This window comes from Rhinolophus sinicus, linkage group LG02 (assembly GCF_036562045.2).
Source record: "Rhinolophus sinicus isolate RSC01 linkage group LG02, ASM3656204v1, whole genome shotgun sequence".
In the NCBI taxonomy this organism is placed as follows: domain Eukaryota; kingdom Metazoa; phylum Chordata; class Mammalia; order Chiroptera; family Rhinolophidae; genus Rhinolophus; species Rhinolophus sinicus.
The window spans coordinates 171,854,048-171,872,166 of record NC_133752.1 but is presented as its reverse complement, the minus strand read 5'-3'; the positions used below and the strand labels follow the sequence as shown (position 1 = coordinate 171,872,166).

General features: G+C 40.5%; 1 protein-coding gene across 1 annotated transcript in view; it reads right to left on the bottom strand.

The window, feature by feature from the left end:
• PLBD1 (phospholipase B domain containing 1) overlaps positions 1–15,800 on the bottom strand; it is a 59,590-nt gene extending 43,790 nt beyond the window's left edge. The window contains exons 1-2 of the mRNA XM_019744731.2: positions 15,307–15,800; positions 3,156–3,375 (exon numbers count right to left, since the gene is read on the bottom strand). Of these exons, the coding sequence (XP_019600290.2) occupies positions 3,156–3,375; positions 15,307–15,427 (341 nt within the window). The 5' untranslated portion in view covers positions 15,428–15,800. The remainder of the gene's footprint in view (positions 1–3,155; positions 3,376–15,306) is intronic.
• Between the last annotated feature and the right edge of the window lie 2,319 nt (positions 15,801–18,119).

Genomic DNA, 18,119 nt, shown 5'->3' with positions numbered 1-18,119 from the left:
GTCCCTGAGGATGTCCTCATAATAGTAGACAAGACAGATGGAGACATGGGAGGTAACTGGACTAGAATTATTGAAATGTTTTCTTTCTTTGATGGAGACTAGATTTTTCAATTCTGACATTTAGAGCAGGGGAAGAGAAACTTCTACCTTGAGATCCGAAGTGGAGGCCTCAAATGACCCTACTCCATTCAGGGGCCCTGAGGAATACAGTCAGTTGCAGGCTTCTCAGGTTGAGGCCCTTCTCTGATCCCTGGGCCCAGGATCCTACATTTTTGTGTGCTGACAGTAAATTGTAACAGTTAAAAGTACAGGCATCGAATACTGAGGAAAGCTTGACTCTACTACTTGTAGGTTGTACGACCACAAGCAAGATTGCTAATTTCTCCACATTTCCGAATTCTTATCAAACAGAGCCAACACTAGTGTCCATGTCATGGATGTGATAGATTTAGTTTCAGCTCCTGTGGTGCATAAAATCGGTAAATTTCCTCCTGAGCAGGCCAAAACTTGGTTCACCTTTACATCTGTCACATGCATTCATATGTGAGAATCATGAAGACACACACCTTGTCCTGAATCTCTTTGCATTATGTAATACCCCCATCACTTAGCACTTGTCATCTGCTGTCTCCTACCGTTTTCTACTTGTTTTGACTTCAGACCTCAACTGTTTTGACTTTTGAGGTCAGATACCATGTTGGACTCCTTTAGTATTTCCCACAGTGATTAATCCATTTGAGAGAGAGAGAGAGAGAGAGAGAGAGAGAGAGAGAGAGAGAGAGAGAGAGAGAGAGAGAGAGCGCGCGCCCGAGTAAACTCGGAAGCTAGATAGCTTGGTTTCCAATCCTGGCTCCTGCTTACTAGTTTTGTGACTTTCAACTAGTTACTTAACTTCCCTGTGCCTATTTCACATCAATAATATGGGGATAATAGTGGTACATACCTCATAGTATTGTTGTGAATTAAATAATTTAACATATGTAAACTGCTTTGAACAGTGTCTGGTACATTTTAAATGCTATACAATTGCTATGAAAGTATCATCATCATCATCATCCAGGTAATTATAAGTTGATGGGTCATTTGATATTTTTGAGGGTGAGATTGTGTCTCACTTATCTTTGCTTTGCCCATAACCTTGATCTGGAGGCATATTCAGATTCTAACATCAAAAGGGGCAAGTTGGGGGGTGTGGAGGAGATTCTTGAGATATTTCTTGGCAGTAGGCCTAAGCCAAAAAAGGTACCACCTTTGACTACTTTCTCTACTTGTGCCATAATCTTGCTATAACATCTTTTCATCATAGTTTTAGTAACCATTGTGTCAACATATTAATTTAAAATGAGTCCTCTTTGAAGAATGTACTCAGGAACTACCACTCCCCACTACCTTTCTCCCTGTCACCAGAGCTTGGCACCTGTAGTGCAGCAAGTGTTTGTTGCACTGAATTGACTCACTCTAACTGGGTAATTCCGGAGGAGGTCATATTTCAGCAGCTGCTTCAGCAACACAAGAGTCAGCCACTTTATTAAAAACTAGAGCAGACCAGGTCCCCACACCCTCATCACCATTCTTTCCAGAAAGGTTTCATGACTCATTTTATTAAAAATCAACCCATGACTATTTAGAAGCTTTAACATCATTAGTGAAACATCAGGGACTCTGAATTCGCAGCTCTTAGGGAGCCACTCCATAGAGTTAAAAACAAAGGAAGAAGCTCCACTGGGCCAAGGTTGCCAGACAGTGCATTGCATGGAAATATGTACCTCACATTCTGCTTCATCTCTAATAAAACTGGAACAACCACAAGATTCAATTAAACCTAATAAGCATGTAATTAAGTAACTGCTGGGGGCAAAAGCACTGTGCCAAGGGTCTGGGGTATACAAAGATGAATAAGATAAAAGACTCCATCCTCAAGGCACTAACAGATGGTGCAAGGGAGAGATGGAGCTCCAATTCAGTGGGAATGGAATCAGAAAAAGCTTCCTCAAGAAGATAACATCTGAGATTGGGTCTAGGAGTTTGAGCAATATTTCATCTAATATATTTACTTATAGTCACACAACCTCAGTCCAAATTATTTCTCCAAATTTGCAACTCAATTTAAATAATACAATCAAATGAGTGGATACAAAAGTGGATAAACATTTTGAGTGCAAGATGAAAAGTTCAGATGTTTACATGTACAATACAGTTGTAGACATGTTCTTAAAACCTTATTCCATTTATAGAGTTTTATACATCTCTGAAGAGTGTACTATATGAAAGAGACTTGTAAAATTTGGTATAAAAATAAAAACAGGAATTTCTAGTTTAAATTAAAAAAATGTAAAAAAAACCCAGCCAGAACCCAATAATTAGTCATTCAACATCTGATATTATCTTCAGAATGCAGAAACAGATTAAGATCTGTACTGTACTTACTATGACTAAGGCAATAACAATGAGAAACAGTTTGGTTAAACTGCACTCGACAATCTAGGTCACAAAGAAAAAAAGAAAGAAAGACAATTCATCATGACATTTTATATCAAAGGAAGGATGAGGCTTGATTAAATGGATTGCAACTTTCTTTACCTTAAAGAGCTTTTCTCTAAAAAGAATGGGTCCTGATTGCATTATCATTAACTACATTTTTGTTATTTTTATTAGACAAGGCAAGGACACAAGAATCAAGCCACAATGGAACTGGAAGGAATATTTGTATTAGACATTAAAATTTAAATCTAAAAATCTCTTTACCTACTTGAAAGTATTGTTTTAAGACTGCTGAAAATAAATGCTCTGACATTTTTAATTAATCTTCGCAGTTTTGTGGTTCTCAAAGAATCACTCCACCTGTCCTTTGCTTTCTACCAGACCATAAATGACTCGTAGGATGAAACGGCTTAGCTGACTCTTAAAATAGTTTCAGGAGAAGGAAAAATTTTAAAAGGTGAGAGCCATGAGAATTGAATAGTGCCACAATTGGGGGTTTTGTTCCTTCTAGGCAGGTATTGGTTATAAGTACAAATGTAATTCTGATAATGTTTCTATCCTATGAGAAGAAGCTCAGCTACAAATGTACAATTCCAGGAAGACCAGGGCCATTGCTGAACAAAGAAAGAGACAGAGGTTGCCTGATATTTCTCCACCATGACTGGGGTACTTACGGGGCAGTGAGGTAACCCTCCAGATAGCCGGCCACAAACATGATGACCTCATTGCTCAGGGCCTGTGACCCATACCCCGCCTTGATCTCCAGGATGCCCCAGCCTGTGGTGTTCATAGAGTTATTGTAAAAGCCATAGGCATCCCCGTTCTTGTCCAGTACGTTTTTGACATGTACTGTCTTTTCAGTGGGCATCCAGTATGCAGTTGCATAGACGACTCCTGGAAGAAAAGGAAATAATGATAGGATGCCACTGAACTGCTTTGCTGTTGCATTTTTCTATGTAACCAACAATTCTAACACATTTTCTTTTAAAGAGCTTCATTCTATTTGAATTGGGAAATCTGCCACTATATTTTCTCTTTGTTGCAAATGGGGAAAAACCAGAGTCTGGATCAAAGGGAAAAGCCCATAGGAAAAAAAACCCAGTTAAAGTAGGGGCGGAGTTAGAGCATCACAGAGGTGGGTCTAAGAGCTCCATCCTTAGAGATGGGATTCTGGGCAAGGCCAGAGCTGGAGACCCTGCCCATTTCTTCATTCAGCCAAAGATAGGGTTCACGTCCCTGGTCAGCAACGCCTTCCATTTCTTTCAGCAGTTGGGCCAAAGCATCCATATTCTCTGGCTCCTTAGCCTATCTCTCCTGCTTAATTCTTCACATGTGACATTAGAGTCCTATTTTGCAGATAAAATAGAAACTGTCGCCTGTGACGCCGTCAAGTTCTTGATAACTTTGTGAATTCATCCTCACAAATCCTGTACCCAGGCCTCCCTTCTTGTTCACCTCAATCCCTCTACCCATGCTCTGGATCCCACCCCTCTCACTTTCGTTAGGAATTTGGTTCCATCCTATATCTTCTTGCTCCTGTACGCTAAAGCTCTCTCTCTGCACTGGCTCTTTCCTCTTTAGTGAATTCATACGTTCCACTGTTTCACAACTAAAAGTAAAACAACTACAGCATCTCTCTTTTCTGGATCCTGTGAGCAGATTTGGCTACTACTGGAACCTCTCATTCCCATCATAAAATTATTACAATTTTTATAGAGCACGCTGTGTTAGGGATTATCCAAGGTGCTGGTGAGAGAGCTGTCACAATGACTGGCACGGTCCCAGACCTCATCCGCTCCCCTTCCTCATTTTCATCACTTAGTGGCAGGCTGGCATCTATCTCCACCATGCTTCCAGCGCTGCTCTGGCTGGGTCGCTAATGACATCCTTGAATCCCAATTTCACGTGAACATCTGAAAGTGTTTGACCACTTAGTCTTTTTTTTTTGGGGGGGGGGGGGGATATAAAGCTCTTTTTAATTATTAAAGTGTAGTTGACATACAATATTATATTAGTTTCAGGTGTACAACATAGTGATCGGACATTTATATACTTTACGAAGTGACTACCATGAGCAGTCTAGTAACCATCTGTTAACATACAAAGTTATTATGATAGCAACTGTACTCCTTATACCGTATATTACATCCTAATGACGTATTTATGTTACAACAATAAGTTTGTACCTCTTAATCCCCTTCACTTTTTTGCCCACCCCCCACTGACCAAACCTCTGACAACTATCAGTTTGTTTTCTGTATCTGTGAGTCTGTTTTGTTTGTTGATTTGTTTAATTTTTGAGATTCCACATAAAAATGAGATGATACAGTATTTGTCTTTCTCTGACTTATTTCACTTAGCATAATACCCTCTAGGTCCATCCAAGTTTCAAATGGCAATATTTCGTTTTTTTTTATGACTGAGTAATATTCTATTGTGTTACACACACACACACACACACACACACACACACACACACACACACCCCACATCTTCTTTATCTGTCAGTGGACACCTAGGTTGCTTCCATATAATGGCTATTGTAAATAATGCTGCAATGAACATAGGGGTGCATATATCTTTTCAAATTAGTGTTTTTGTTTTCTTAGGTCAAATGCCCAGAGCTGAAATTGGTAAATCACAGTTCTGTCTTTATTTTTTTATTTTTCCAGACTGTTTTTTTAGAGGATCCTGCCAGTTTACAATCCTACCAACAGTGCACAAGTTTTCCTTTTTTTCCACATTCTCACCAACACTTGTTGTTTCTTGTTTTTTTTGGTGACCACTTATTCTTAAAACTGTTTCCTCCCATGCATTTGGGACAACACTCTCTTCTGAATCTGCCCCTCCTTTGCCTGTCTTTTTCCTCATTCTCCCCAGGGGTTCCTCTTTATCTTGTAGACCTAACAACACATTTGATAACAACATCTGGGTGATTCTATAAACATTAGAAATTAAAAAACAAAACTCATATTCTCTCCCAACCCATCCTCCATCTTCTGCTATCTCTGTGATCTTTCAGACAGAAACCCAAGTCCATGCAGGCCTTCTCTTTCTCTCCCCCCCTCTCTCTCCCTCGCATAACTCATATTTAAGCAAAACCTTCATATCTCTCCCATCAGTCTCTACCTCTTTACCTCTGCATTTCTATGCTACTTTGGATATCACAGCTAACCTTAGCTTTACGGGTCTTTTTCAAAGTCGCTCTGACCTTTAATCTATTCTTCAAGCTTTGCCTGAGTGACCTTTCTAAAATGCAAGACTGATTTCTTTACTTGACTACCAAAAATCTTCAATGGATTCTATTTCCTAGAAATAAAATTTTTCAGTTTATACTATCGGCTTTCATGATCAGGTTTCTGCCCCCCTCTCCAGCTTCATCCACAAACCCATGCACTTTGTGATCTGGAAACCATTACATACTGCTCTCCAACCTGCCATGAGCTGGTCCAATCCCTCAGACTTTGCATATTTGGCTTCCTCTGCCTGAGAGTTTCTTTCTTGTTAATCACCTACCAATCTCAAAATTGCTGTTTAAAACTCAGGAAACAGCACCCCTTTTGAAGCAGCTGACTTCCTCTACAAGCTCAATGTACCTTGTATGTACATCTTCTTTAGGTCTTACTGCTTTGTACTGTAATTTACATGTCTGCCCCTGCTCCTAGCCTATGAAATTCTGAGGCCAAAGAATGTTTCCTCAGCATTAGGTATAGAGCCTAACCCATAACAGATACTCAATAAATATTTGTGAAAGGAAGGGAGACTTAGGAAGAGAGACAAAAAACAGAAAAAAGAAATGGAGAAAGGAAACAGTATATAATACATTTGTTTCTCTCCCTCAGAAACCATGGCACAGCTGCTTAGGTTAAAAACAAACTTAACATTCAGGTCATCAAAGAGATGGGAGGAGGTCAAAATGACTCTCAGTTTCTAGGGTGAGACTCAGCAGATGAATGTTGTATCACTCACTGAGAGAGGGAGCAGATAGGGAGGTAGGGAACAGGTCTGGGAAAGAATGTGAGTTAAGTTTTGGACATACTGAGTTTCTAGTGGTTAAGATACTAGAAATTCTAGCTCAGGTTAAATATTTATATAGGGTTATCTGTTGTCCACATTCAAAACTGACTCAACATTTTATTTTTTTTGATGCAAAGATTATCTATCAAATAAAGTACTAAAAGTATAATCTTAACCCTCAAGCATCATGACCATAATGGAGGACTTCCTTTAAAAATGGTGAAGTGGAAGTAATAACATTGATTGTTATATAGGTAGGTGCAGAATACTTTGTCAACAGACTCCTGATGACAAACAATAGTCTAATTGTTAATAAAACCAACTGGCCGCAATTTGACAGTTGAGGACAGTATCCATAGAAACTTCCTTTCTTTTCTTCCCTAGTACAATAAATACATATGTTCTCCAAATTGATTTTGGATCACAAAAGCCATAACCTTTGCCCTTCCCCAACCTTTCTCACATGTCCTCTTCCACCCTCACCTCCCATGAGTCTTGTAGGGAAATGAGAAAGCATGGCTGACTAAAAAGCTGCAGCACAAGTGCTACAGCAGGGGTGAGGTCATAAACAGGAACTGTAAAAGAAAGCGGGATGGTAAGACTTGTCAGTCCCTTTTTCAGTTCTATCCACATAGCATGATTTCAGCTTTGTTTCTTCTCCAAAATGTTGGCATTTCTCATCCAGCATCCTGGCTTTCCTTTTCCATTCCAGGAGCCCCTTTTCCTATAAACTTGGCTTGCTCTCAATCTAAACACGCAAGGGCTATATTTTTACTGTTCCTGTTACTACCTTATTTCCTGACCACAGATAATAAACTTCTGCAAATCTGTGCTTTTCTGACACTAGTGTCCTCTGTGCATAAAAAATCTTTACCCAATCATCAAGAGAATTCAATAAAAATTTACTGCTAACAAGCTGACCAATTTAGCAGGTTTTGAAAATTAAGCCAAAATCTGAGTTTCTTGATCCACCCCTAATTGATTTTCTACATTCCTCAATGTTTTCTCCACATATCATCTTTTTCTTTTTTGTTGTTGTTTTTTGTACCACGCTATTTTTTTTTAAATCCTTTAATAGCTTTTAAGCCATTCTAATTTTTTTTTTTTTATCTCAATGTTGGGAGGCAGATGGTGTGAAAAGCATAATAGTGAAAAGGTAGAAAAATATTTTATAATTCTAATCCTAACCTAGCTTTATACAAATTCTGTGAAGGCAGGGATCTTTTCTACTTACCACAGCATATTCTGGGATCACTGTACCCAGCACAAGAACGTTTCTGTGATGAATCTAGTTTAATTGTGGGTGTTCTTGAAATGAAAGTGACATTTATCAGAACATTCACAGAAGTTAGTCTAAAATAACTCACTCAAGTCAATTATGTCCTCAAGCTCAGGTTGTAGCCTAGAGGATGGTTCAGATGCCCAAGGGGCAAGTGCCATGTGTTGATATTTTCTCTGAGTTGTGAAAATGAAAAATAGCATTTAAATATTTTTAACAGCAACACTCTCAAAAGCAATGCACATGATAAATATTTGTTGGGTAAATGAGAATGTTACTTTATAAAAACAGAGTTTTTTTCTTCTATAAACTTAAGATGGAAGAAATCCAATCTTTTAAAATTTATTGTATTTACTTGTATATTCTAATATTTTCTATGTGTTAATTGTTTTCAGTTGAAAAAATTCCTAACCCTGTCTTAGAATTTGTAAAATAGTCATAGAGTGACCTAAATCACTCTCTCCCATATTTGGAACCTAATTTTCCTAATACCTCATTTATGAAACAGTAAGTGGTTTTCAACCCTGAGCAATACAATTTTGGCTAATATATTCAGTAAGTTAGAGACAGAAAGAAACATGAAAGAGCAGAAGCAGAATATGTGAGAGAAAACATTACAAAATTAAGATTGCAACTTACTCTATTCAGATTGAATTTAGCTAATAGTTCACTTACTCTGATCCTTAGATTGCTTTTTTCTTTTAGGTCCACTGAGCATACACAGTCTCTCAGGATCTCTCTCTGTGTGTACCTTGACATTGCACTTCCCTTCTTTGAAAGGGTTCTCAATAAATTAATATCTAGTTTTTGATTTGCTTTGATTATAAGAGTCACTAAAAAAAAAATAACTGATTCATGAATAAACAGCCTCCGTGCAACAAAATTATAAGTAGGTGTTTCAGTTCTCATTCCTAACAGAAGTCGGAAACTGGGGCTCTTGCTAAAAGGAGGATTATTTTGGGAAGTGCTCCCAGTGAACAGGAATGGGGAACTGGGAAAGTGAAACAAAGGAGGGAAAGCTAATTCAAGGGTGCATTCTGAGATGGTCCGAGGAGGTGTGCAGAATAAGCCTCTGAAGACCCCATCCCGAGGATAGAAGAGGGAGTATTCATCAGCATGCTCCCACTCTGCAGAGGTCAAAGGCTGTCCTATAATGTTTTGAATCCCTCACTCCTAGGTTTGCATGTGCTCCAGTACTAAATGGTTATGATTTCAGAGAAGCTCTGAGTCAGAAAGCAAGGTATTCCTGCAATGTGGCTGAGTTAAGGTGCCCCAGGTTATACCTGCATGAAGCTAGAATAAAAAGCAGGTGAAAGAATGTGAGGTGGGATGTGTAACGTGCCTGATACATTAGGTATATAGAAAGGGAGATAGCTTATTAAAAGTAGCTTCTAAGCAACAAAACATTCGTGCAGAACAATGCTGAGGACTTTCTTGAATCTGGAATGATCCCTTTCCTTTATCCCCTGGAAACCAATCTATTCTTTACTGCCACCTTAATTCAGAGTGCTTGCCAAAAGTCCTACCAACGGATAGTCAACTTTGCCCCATTCTGATTTGGCTCTCTTAGTTCCCTCCTCATCTAGATTTCTCTTTAGCTATGTGTGTTTGTATGTATTTGGTCCAATAAATTTAATCACAAGCTCCTTGAGAATCAGGAGAAGTAACCATTGTATTGACTCCCTTAGGCCTAACACAATGCTTTATTGATTCATAATTCATTAATGTGGCTGCCTAAATCCCAAATTTTCCCACTAGCTGGGAAGGTCACACTTAGAGGCTGATTTGTATCAAGTCTATAGTATATTAATCATTGATTTCTAATTGTGAATTCAAATTTTGGTATCTTAGGTTTGCAAATGCTGGTTTGAATGACTCTATACTAACTCATGTTGGAATTGTCACTGCATTTGCAAGGCTAACTGACAATTTTCAGAACAAGCCTGTACCTTTCAATCAAGAAACGTTCACAATTTGCCACTGGAAGATTATAATATGATATCTGTTGTTTGTACTTTCACAGAATTTCAAGTTTTGGTAAAGTCTCCTCATAGTTTCACTACTTCTTATTAGTTTCATTTTTTATCGCATTGAGTAAATTCCTGTTTTGCAGCAGTACACTACATAATAACATTATTAATATATTTTTGAGCCACAATTTAAAGTTAACTTTCAAAAGATTGTGAAATATAAGTTAGGAGCAACTGTAACCTACTCCATTTAAAAAAAAAAAAGCTTAAATGCATTAAAAAAAAAAGTTAAAATATTGAACAAAATAAATCCTTTGAGATTCATTCCATTATTGGTGCCACTACCTCATTTGCTATAATAGCTCAACAGGTTATGCGTTATACATAATTTGGAATCCAACAAAACAAAAGATAACAGGTGACAAAAGTAAAAATAATGTCTAAAGAAGCATGAAAGCAAAAATTTCTGTTCTGTATGTTAGAACAAAGTTCCAAGATGAAGTTCGTGTGATTCATAGTTCATATATTATGAAAAATAAATAACCATGAAAAAGCTTTTTTTTAATGTTCTATCTATCTCAGTTTTCTTTTTAATTTTCTTCTGGAGAAAATTTTTTATCTTTGCTATCAGAATCACATTTCCAGAAGGACCAGGAAACAAAGTTTAATAGTAGAGATAAATGGGCACTTCTCCCAGAAGTTATTCTGGAACTTATACTGTAAAACATTGTAATAAACAACCTGATACAGGGAAAGCACAGGAAAATGTTCTAGTTTACAGAGAGCACTGGCTTCTTTTGGGTCTGAAACACCACAACAATGGGATGAGCTGCAGGAAGACTTAGCAAAGCTCAGAAAGACAGAAAAGAGTTGGGAAGTTCTAAAGCAGCCATGGTTAATAAAATTTCACTTAGGAAAAAGTAATCAAGGTGATTTCAGTCACAGCTATAACCCAGGAAAGCGACCAAGGACACTGCTCACTGTTTTCTGAAACAGCTGCTTAATATGTGTATCCCAAATCCCCTAAATGTTGAGCCATGATTAAGGAAAACCAGGCTTGTACAACAAACCCTACTTGTATAAGAAGTTATTACTTCACAGCACATACATGATCATTTGCAATCCTGGTTACCTTATCAAGAGCTCCATGATGCCTTTTCAGAGAAAAGCAACTCCAATGGCCAACAGCCACTCAATTACAACAGCCACTCAATTACAGTCATGCACCATTTAACGATGGGGAAACATTCCATCGTTAAGTGATTCATTATTTTGCCAACATCATAGAGTGCACTTACATAACCTAGATGGTATATATAGCCTACTACACTGCTAGGCTATGTGCTGATAAAAGTGAACTGGTATCTTAAGATGCTTAACCTGGAAGGAGTATGGGTGGAACTGGGCCCCTTGTTAACTCTCTAGTCCTGACTTCCTGTTGAACTTTGTGGTAACTTCCCGGGAAGGGATGCAAATAAAGGGGGAAGCCATGTTGGTCTCGGGGCTTTTTCCATGTGGGCGTCTGGTTGGGACATTGGCTGGCAAGTATGCTGACAAGTATGCGAACACACACTCCTTGGTGGCTTTGTTTCTTTTCCTGAATAAACCATTCTTTTGGTGGGTTACTTGGAGAATTATTTGGCCAGTAAACAGTACGATAGCCTATTGCTCTGTAGGGTAGAAAAAATAATTTTTCCCTCTACCCTTCTGGGTTTTTGACTGAGACATCCCAGAAATAAAGTCAGGAGAAAACAGGAGAAAAACAAATAAAAGTCTAATAACATGTGTGCCTCCTCTATACATGGGAGAGATCCAGGAAAACTGAGTAACTCACCAAAATGGCTGAAGCCACCTTAAATACCATCTTCAGCTGAAGACAAAAGATGTTGAGGGTAGGAGAGTCAGTTATGAAACGTTACCAGGAAAAGTACAAGAAACGAGTAAGGTCATAATGCAGATTTAAGTTGTTGCCTTCCACATTGATAAGAGTTTCGGGAGATAAGGTCATCCGCCTCTTCCTGGGACAGTAAGGGAGACACTCCTACAAATGGAGATTTCTCTTACAAATAAAAATGGCTTTTGGAAAAGTTAACTTCTACTTGGTTTTCAGAGCTTCTCCCATGTCTGCTGTTCCTTAAAATTAACCAGCCTAAAATAATCCTTATGCCAAACAGACATTTTTGGTTGACAAATCATGTTCCTCTATAGCTTCTAGGCTACAAACCTGTATAGCATATTATAGTACTGAATATTGTAGGCAATTGTAACATAATAGTAAATATCTGTGTAATGGGTTGTGCTATGAGGTTATGATGGCTATTCTATCACTAGGCAATAGGAGTTTTTCAGCTCCATTACAATGTATGAGATCACCATTGTATATGTGGTTCACCATTGACCGAAATTTTATGCAGGGCATGACTGTATATAGCCGCTACTGTTTGCCAGGCACTGTTTCTCACAACCACTTTATGAGCTAGATACTATTATAATACCCATTTTACAGATGAGGAAATTGAGGCACAGAGAGATTAGATAAGTTACTGAAGGTTACATAGTAAACATTGGAGCTAGGATTCAAATACAGGAAGTCTGGCTCCACAGTTTGTTTCTGGAATTCCATACCACCTCTCTAAGACTATACTTCCAAACATGAAGAACAGCCACAGAATGAACATATGGAGCACTTCAAGTGAATTTTGAAATAAGAATGCCCTCAGAGTTAAAGGGTCCATTGTTTGTGACTGGCCTCAACCAAAGATCTGCTAAGTCACCTTGAGGAGACTGAATGATTCCCAAGACAGTAAATTCCTCGACAACCACATAAAGGTACTAGCCTATCTAGAGAGGCAATCATTAGTCTCAAGTGGGCACTGGTGAACCATAGAATCCCAGAAAAGACAGTGTCCCAGAGTCAGGTGCTAGCTGTGCCAGGCGAGCACTATCATGGAGGAGTACCCACCCATAGGCTGATTGGTGTCCAGTCCCACTGAGAAGCAGATGAATCAGACCTCCATCCTGAGAATCCCTCATGTTATCTATCCCATGTAGTTTGATTACAAGAACATGCCTGGAGCAGGCTACACAAATATTTAGTCTGCTAAAAATTAACAATTGGTATTTTGGTGAATAGACTTGTGTGTTTATCAGGGCGAATCAACTTCCTTGTATCTGATCAGCTCTGAAGCACTGGAAAGAATGAATTTCTGGAGTCTAGCCCTGCAAGTCTGAAGTCCGGATTTGGAACCAGTTTTACTAAGGTTTATGCCATCTTATGAGTCTCTTGGCAATCAACCCATCCCTTTTCCTACTGACAACGTGACTTTACTATACATACGGCTTAGGAAAATTATACAAGACATCCTAAAACAAATATACGGGGTTTTTCAGTCTGGAAAGATAAAGGCAATGCTATTATATGTCTGAAGTCTTTAATAGTTTGAAAGCTATGGCGAGGAGGAACGTGCAACTGTTTGTCAATTTTTAGAATAATGAAAGGACAAAATAATCTTTAAAAATTAAAGAAGTTGGGTGGCCGGATGGCTCAGTTGTTTAAAGTGTGAGCTCTGGATGACAGGGTTGCCAGTTTGATTCCCATATGGGCCTGTGGGCTGTGCCCTTCATAACTAAATTGAGGGACAATGACTGGGAGCTGATGGGCCCTTGAGAAACACTGTTCCCCAATATTCCCCAATAAAAAAAGTTTTAAAAAAATTTAAAAAGTTGTTTATGAATAAATAGGTGCACATTAGTGGATATAAAATTCACTCCAGGGGCATGTAGTGTTTTTGGGTACTCGCTAAATTCTCTGAGCTGGGCACTTAAGAGAAAACATGAAAAGCAAGCAATGGCCAACACCCTTCAGTTGCCTTCAGTTGTTGGCAGTCTCAGTTGTTGGTAGAAGGCTAAGACAAAGTGCCAAAAGTTGTACTGGAAAACAGGTTAATATGGGTGGAACAAAGGAAACAGAGATCACATCTTTTGAAACAGTCAGCATGGGCATTACCAGCTGTCCGCGGACGCCATGATAAGAAGTCTTTCTGGATTGCTGGGCACAGTGCTGTCAGGATCCCTTGTAGCAGAAATGCCCTCACTCTCTGCCTTGGTTCCCAACCCACCTGGCATGGAGTCTGCTTGTTTATTTATTGAGCGAACTCAGTTTAAGAAGCAGTTTCTTGCCAGGTAATAGTGTAGCTTCTTGAATAAACAGTGTCCCATCTTCAGAAAAACAATGTCTCCTCCTTACTGCTCAAGCTACCCCCTCCATCTACAGGTACATTTAAAACAATCCCCAAAATCCAAAAGAAGAACCTGAAAAGGAGAAGAGTTTCAGCGGACATTCCAGATACAAAAGCCCTTCCTATTTCTGGGGCACTCTAGCCTGTCCCAGGTAAGTCTGAATGAGCAGTCTCCCTGGGCTAAAATGTGGCACCAATGCCATCTCCATAGTCCAAGCAAGAAACAGAATGTGCAGGTAAATCGAGAGTCAGGAGCCTGGGGGTGCATCACTTCTGATGCGAGAAGCCAAGGCAGGGTAAGAGACTGGAAGAATTTAATAGTAGTAAGTGGGGGAGTTGTGGAAGCAAAGGTCTTGAAATCTGGTAACTACACATACTTGATGGAAGGTGGTGTAACAAGAATCGGTGCACTTATCTTGGAAGGGGTATGCTCGCCTCAACTCCACCCTATTTTTACACAAGGTCAGAACAGGAAATGGATTATGAAAGAAAACAAATTTAGTCCTATCTTAATATTACTTTTGACGTCTTTCAAGTTTCTTTAGTTAATGTTGATTTCATTCATTGGGAAGGAGAGTGACAAATTCAAGGGTTTCCCCCCCCCCCAAAGGATATAGATTAAGTGTCAATATCTGTAGGGGATAAAACTTATTTTACTACCAGGAGAGTAGTTAAGTAAATGCCCTTTAAGCATTTCAGCTCTGCCTTCATCTGTTGTGTATCTATGTAAATTATTGGATTTCTCTCAATTTAAAATTTTCTCATCTGTAGACGGGGATAATAATCCTATTTAGAATTATAATGAGCATTATAGGAAAAAATATAACTCCCTTTAGCACACTGCCTGGCACATATCAAGCTGACAATACCAGTCTGCATTTCTTATCATTTTAAGCCAGTCATTGACAGTTAAGGGGAAAAAATGCAACTCAGAATTATACCTCCCTATGATGTGAGTAAATATATTTAGATGTCCTTTGGCTGGCGCTTTGAGGACCAGCCGAGGCTCAGCAAGCCGAATCGTGCATGAGCGAACCAATTTGCCTGCTAAGAATTGTGGCCAACACTTTTTAAGTTCTCAGGAGCACAACCATGCCTTCTCAGGGGCTGTGCCCGAGCCACAGCAGGGCTGGAGCGAGCCTGGCCAATCCACTCGCAGAAGCGCGTTCCTTAGCGCCCACCCAGAAGCCCGACACCCTCTGAAAGTAAACTTGGCGGGACCCGGGGCTCGGTGGGAGCGCACCGAGCGGCTGCAGGCGCAGCGGGCGCGGGCGGGAGGGCGGACGGCGAGGGGCCTTTGCACCGGGCGCGCTCTGCTCACCTGCCAGGCTCCGCGGCACGGCAGCTGCCAAGAGCAGCAGCAGCAGCAACTCCGGCGGGAGCCGCGGGGCCGACGGCGCGGGCAGCCTGAGGCGGCGCCCGTCCAGGCTGCGACCGATCATCGCTCTGCGGCCGTGACCTCGGCTCAGCTGGACCAGGCGTCCGCGGTGGCCGGCCGGCGGTGGCAGCTGTTGGAAGACCGGCTCTTGTGCTGGCAGCAGGACGTCTCGTCTCAGAGCTTGAGGCGTCCTTAACTTTCCTCTTGCATTAGCCCTGCTTATTTGGGGCTTTTGGTGGCGAGGAAGCCTCACGTGGCCTTGGGAACAACCTTCGCCCTGCTGGGCCCCAGTCTGGGAAAGGCGGGTCCTTTCTGATCCTCTAGCGCCCTGTGGGCAGGGCTGGGAAAGTTTCCTAGCTGCACTTCTGGGATCTGCCGAGGTTACGCGCCACTTTCTCTGCACACTTCCGGCAGTTTTGCAGCCCAAGGTTGTAACAAATCAGTTCACACCAACACCACTAGTCTTTGACTCCAGAGCCGGCCATTCCTCTGTAGCGGTGGGGATGGGGCACCCTGAGCAATGGGAAAATGCATGCCCCTGACTACACGCAGCTCTGATTCTTTGTCATTCTGGAGAGGTCTTCACAGGTCCATTATCTCTCAGGGTTTAGTGCCCCTCCATCCCAGGCTGTCTAACCTAAATCCATTTGCTGCAGCTCAGGACTTTTGATTCCTTGCTTTTGTCTTCATTGGCTGGAGCCTCCACTGGAAAGTGATTCAGACAGGGCTGAAACTACATATATCCCTGAGCCCCCATGAAGTCCCCATTTCTGTACAGGGTCAGTTGAAAGTGACATTGTGAAGTAGGCAAAATTATGCCTTGGGTGACATTGTGAAGTTGGCAGAGGGTGCCCTGGGTGACATTGTGAAGTAGGCAAAAGGCATTTTATTCATTCAATAAGCATTTATGGAGCTCATCTTGTGGGCCAGGTACCAGTGATTTTATGAAGAGCATGCCCTACCACAGACGAGAAGGGACAAAGCCATATAAATACACAGGTACTCAGAACTTGTCGTTAGTGCTGTAATAGAACTATGCTGAAGGTACAGTAAGGGAACCCAGGACCAGACAAGCCACCACACAGCTGGGGGCCTAGGCACCCATTCTTCTCTCTTAGTCTTTCTTCCAAGCTTAACTGAGGAGTTAAGGAGAGAAGGGAAAGGGGGACAAGAGTTATCTATCCCAGGGCGGGAAATATAATTGTTAGAAAAGACACAGAACAATTACATCAAATCTCTGCAAATTGTGAAACACAAATCCTGAGTCATAATTTTTGGTTGATGACAACACATATCATAGTACCTGGATGATAATATTATTTAATGAAGGAAGGAATTAAGGACACTGTAAGAACCACATTTTTCTTCAAGTTAGAAAATAAAAGTGAAGGAAAATTATGAACATTTTAGTTGTGCTATGTTGGGAAGAGAAATATGTTAGGCCATCCAAGGAAGTTGTTGCACCCTGAATATTTTAATCATGCTACCCTCTACCACCCTCTTTCACCTTATTAACCCTTCCAATCCCAGGAGCCAACTGTTCAGATTCGATTATATAGATAAAAATGCCTGGTGTGAGCTACAAGACACTGATTCATCTATTATTTAGTCATCAAATATTCGTTGACATCCATGTTCCAGGCATAGAGCAGTAAACAAGATGGACAAAGTCATCGTCCTCACAGAGCTAGCATTCTAGTGGGGGAAGCAAATCATACATATAAACAAATTCACTGGATCAGGGTTTCTCAACCTCAGCATTGTGACATTTTGGCTCATACAATTCTTTGTTATTGGCCGGGGGTGGGGGGTTGGGGGGGTCGCTGTCCTATGCATCCCCTGGCCTTGGTCCTCTGGATACCCATGTGACTCTTGCCCCCCAAGTTGTGACTATTGATAACAGCTTCAGACATTGCCAGATGTTCCCCTAGGGGGCAAAATTACCCTCCGTTGGAATCACTGAATTAGATGGTGATAAAACTTGCCTTCTTTAAATCGTGCACGGTTTGTATATCTGGGACAGAAATGAGCAACAAAACTTATACCAAAGCTGAGGGGCGGAGGACCAAAGAAGATGTTGACTGTGAAATATTTTTATTACTTCTGTAGTAGACATGTGTGGTTTGGGGCTGCTTACCATCCACTACCCTCTTCCTCGTACCAATTTTTCATGAATCTGGATTCCACTGGTTTAGAAGTTTCAGTGATCAAGGGAGAAGGTATGTTTCCATCAAGAGACACAATAATAATTTCACTGAATTGGAGTCTGAAATTGCTGCCTGGTCTATATTGGGTTCCTCTGGAAAAAAAATAATGGGCAAGAATAGGATTATAGTGTCGGTTAGAATGATGGAATGGAATCAACACTGCTCCAGCTGGAAAAAGGAGCAGTAGAAGGAGCTCAGAGGAGTCCCTTGTATCAATGTGTTCTACTTAAATGGTTAACAAAAGTGCTGTCACCTCACCTAGGCAGCACCACAGGGACTCAGGCTCCACACCCCAAGGGGCAAAGAACCCCAACAAGCTGAAATGCTGGCCCCAAAGCAAGGGGAACATGGAAAGAATGGGGAGAAGAAAAGTCATGAATATCTATAGCCACGTGACCAGTTGTAGAAACAGAGACAGTAGCCTCTTTCTTTCCTTACTGTAACATATATAGTAAATTAAAAAATTTTACAGTTCCAGAATGAAATATATATCATGTAAATTTGTTTCTTTTCCAAAAGGTGTAATTAGCATTCAAACACTTCTCCACT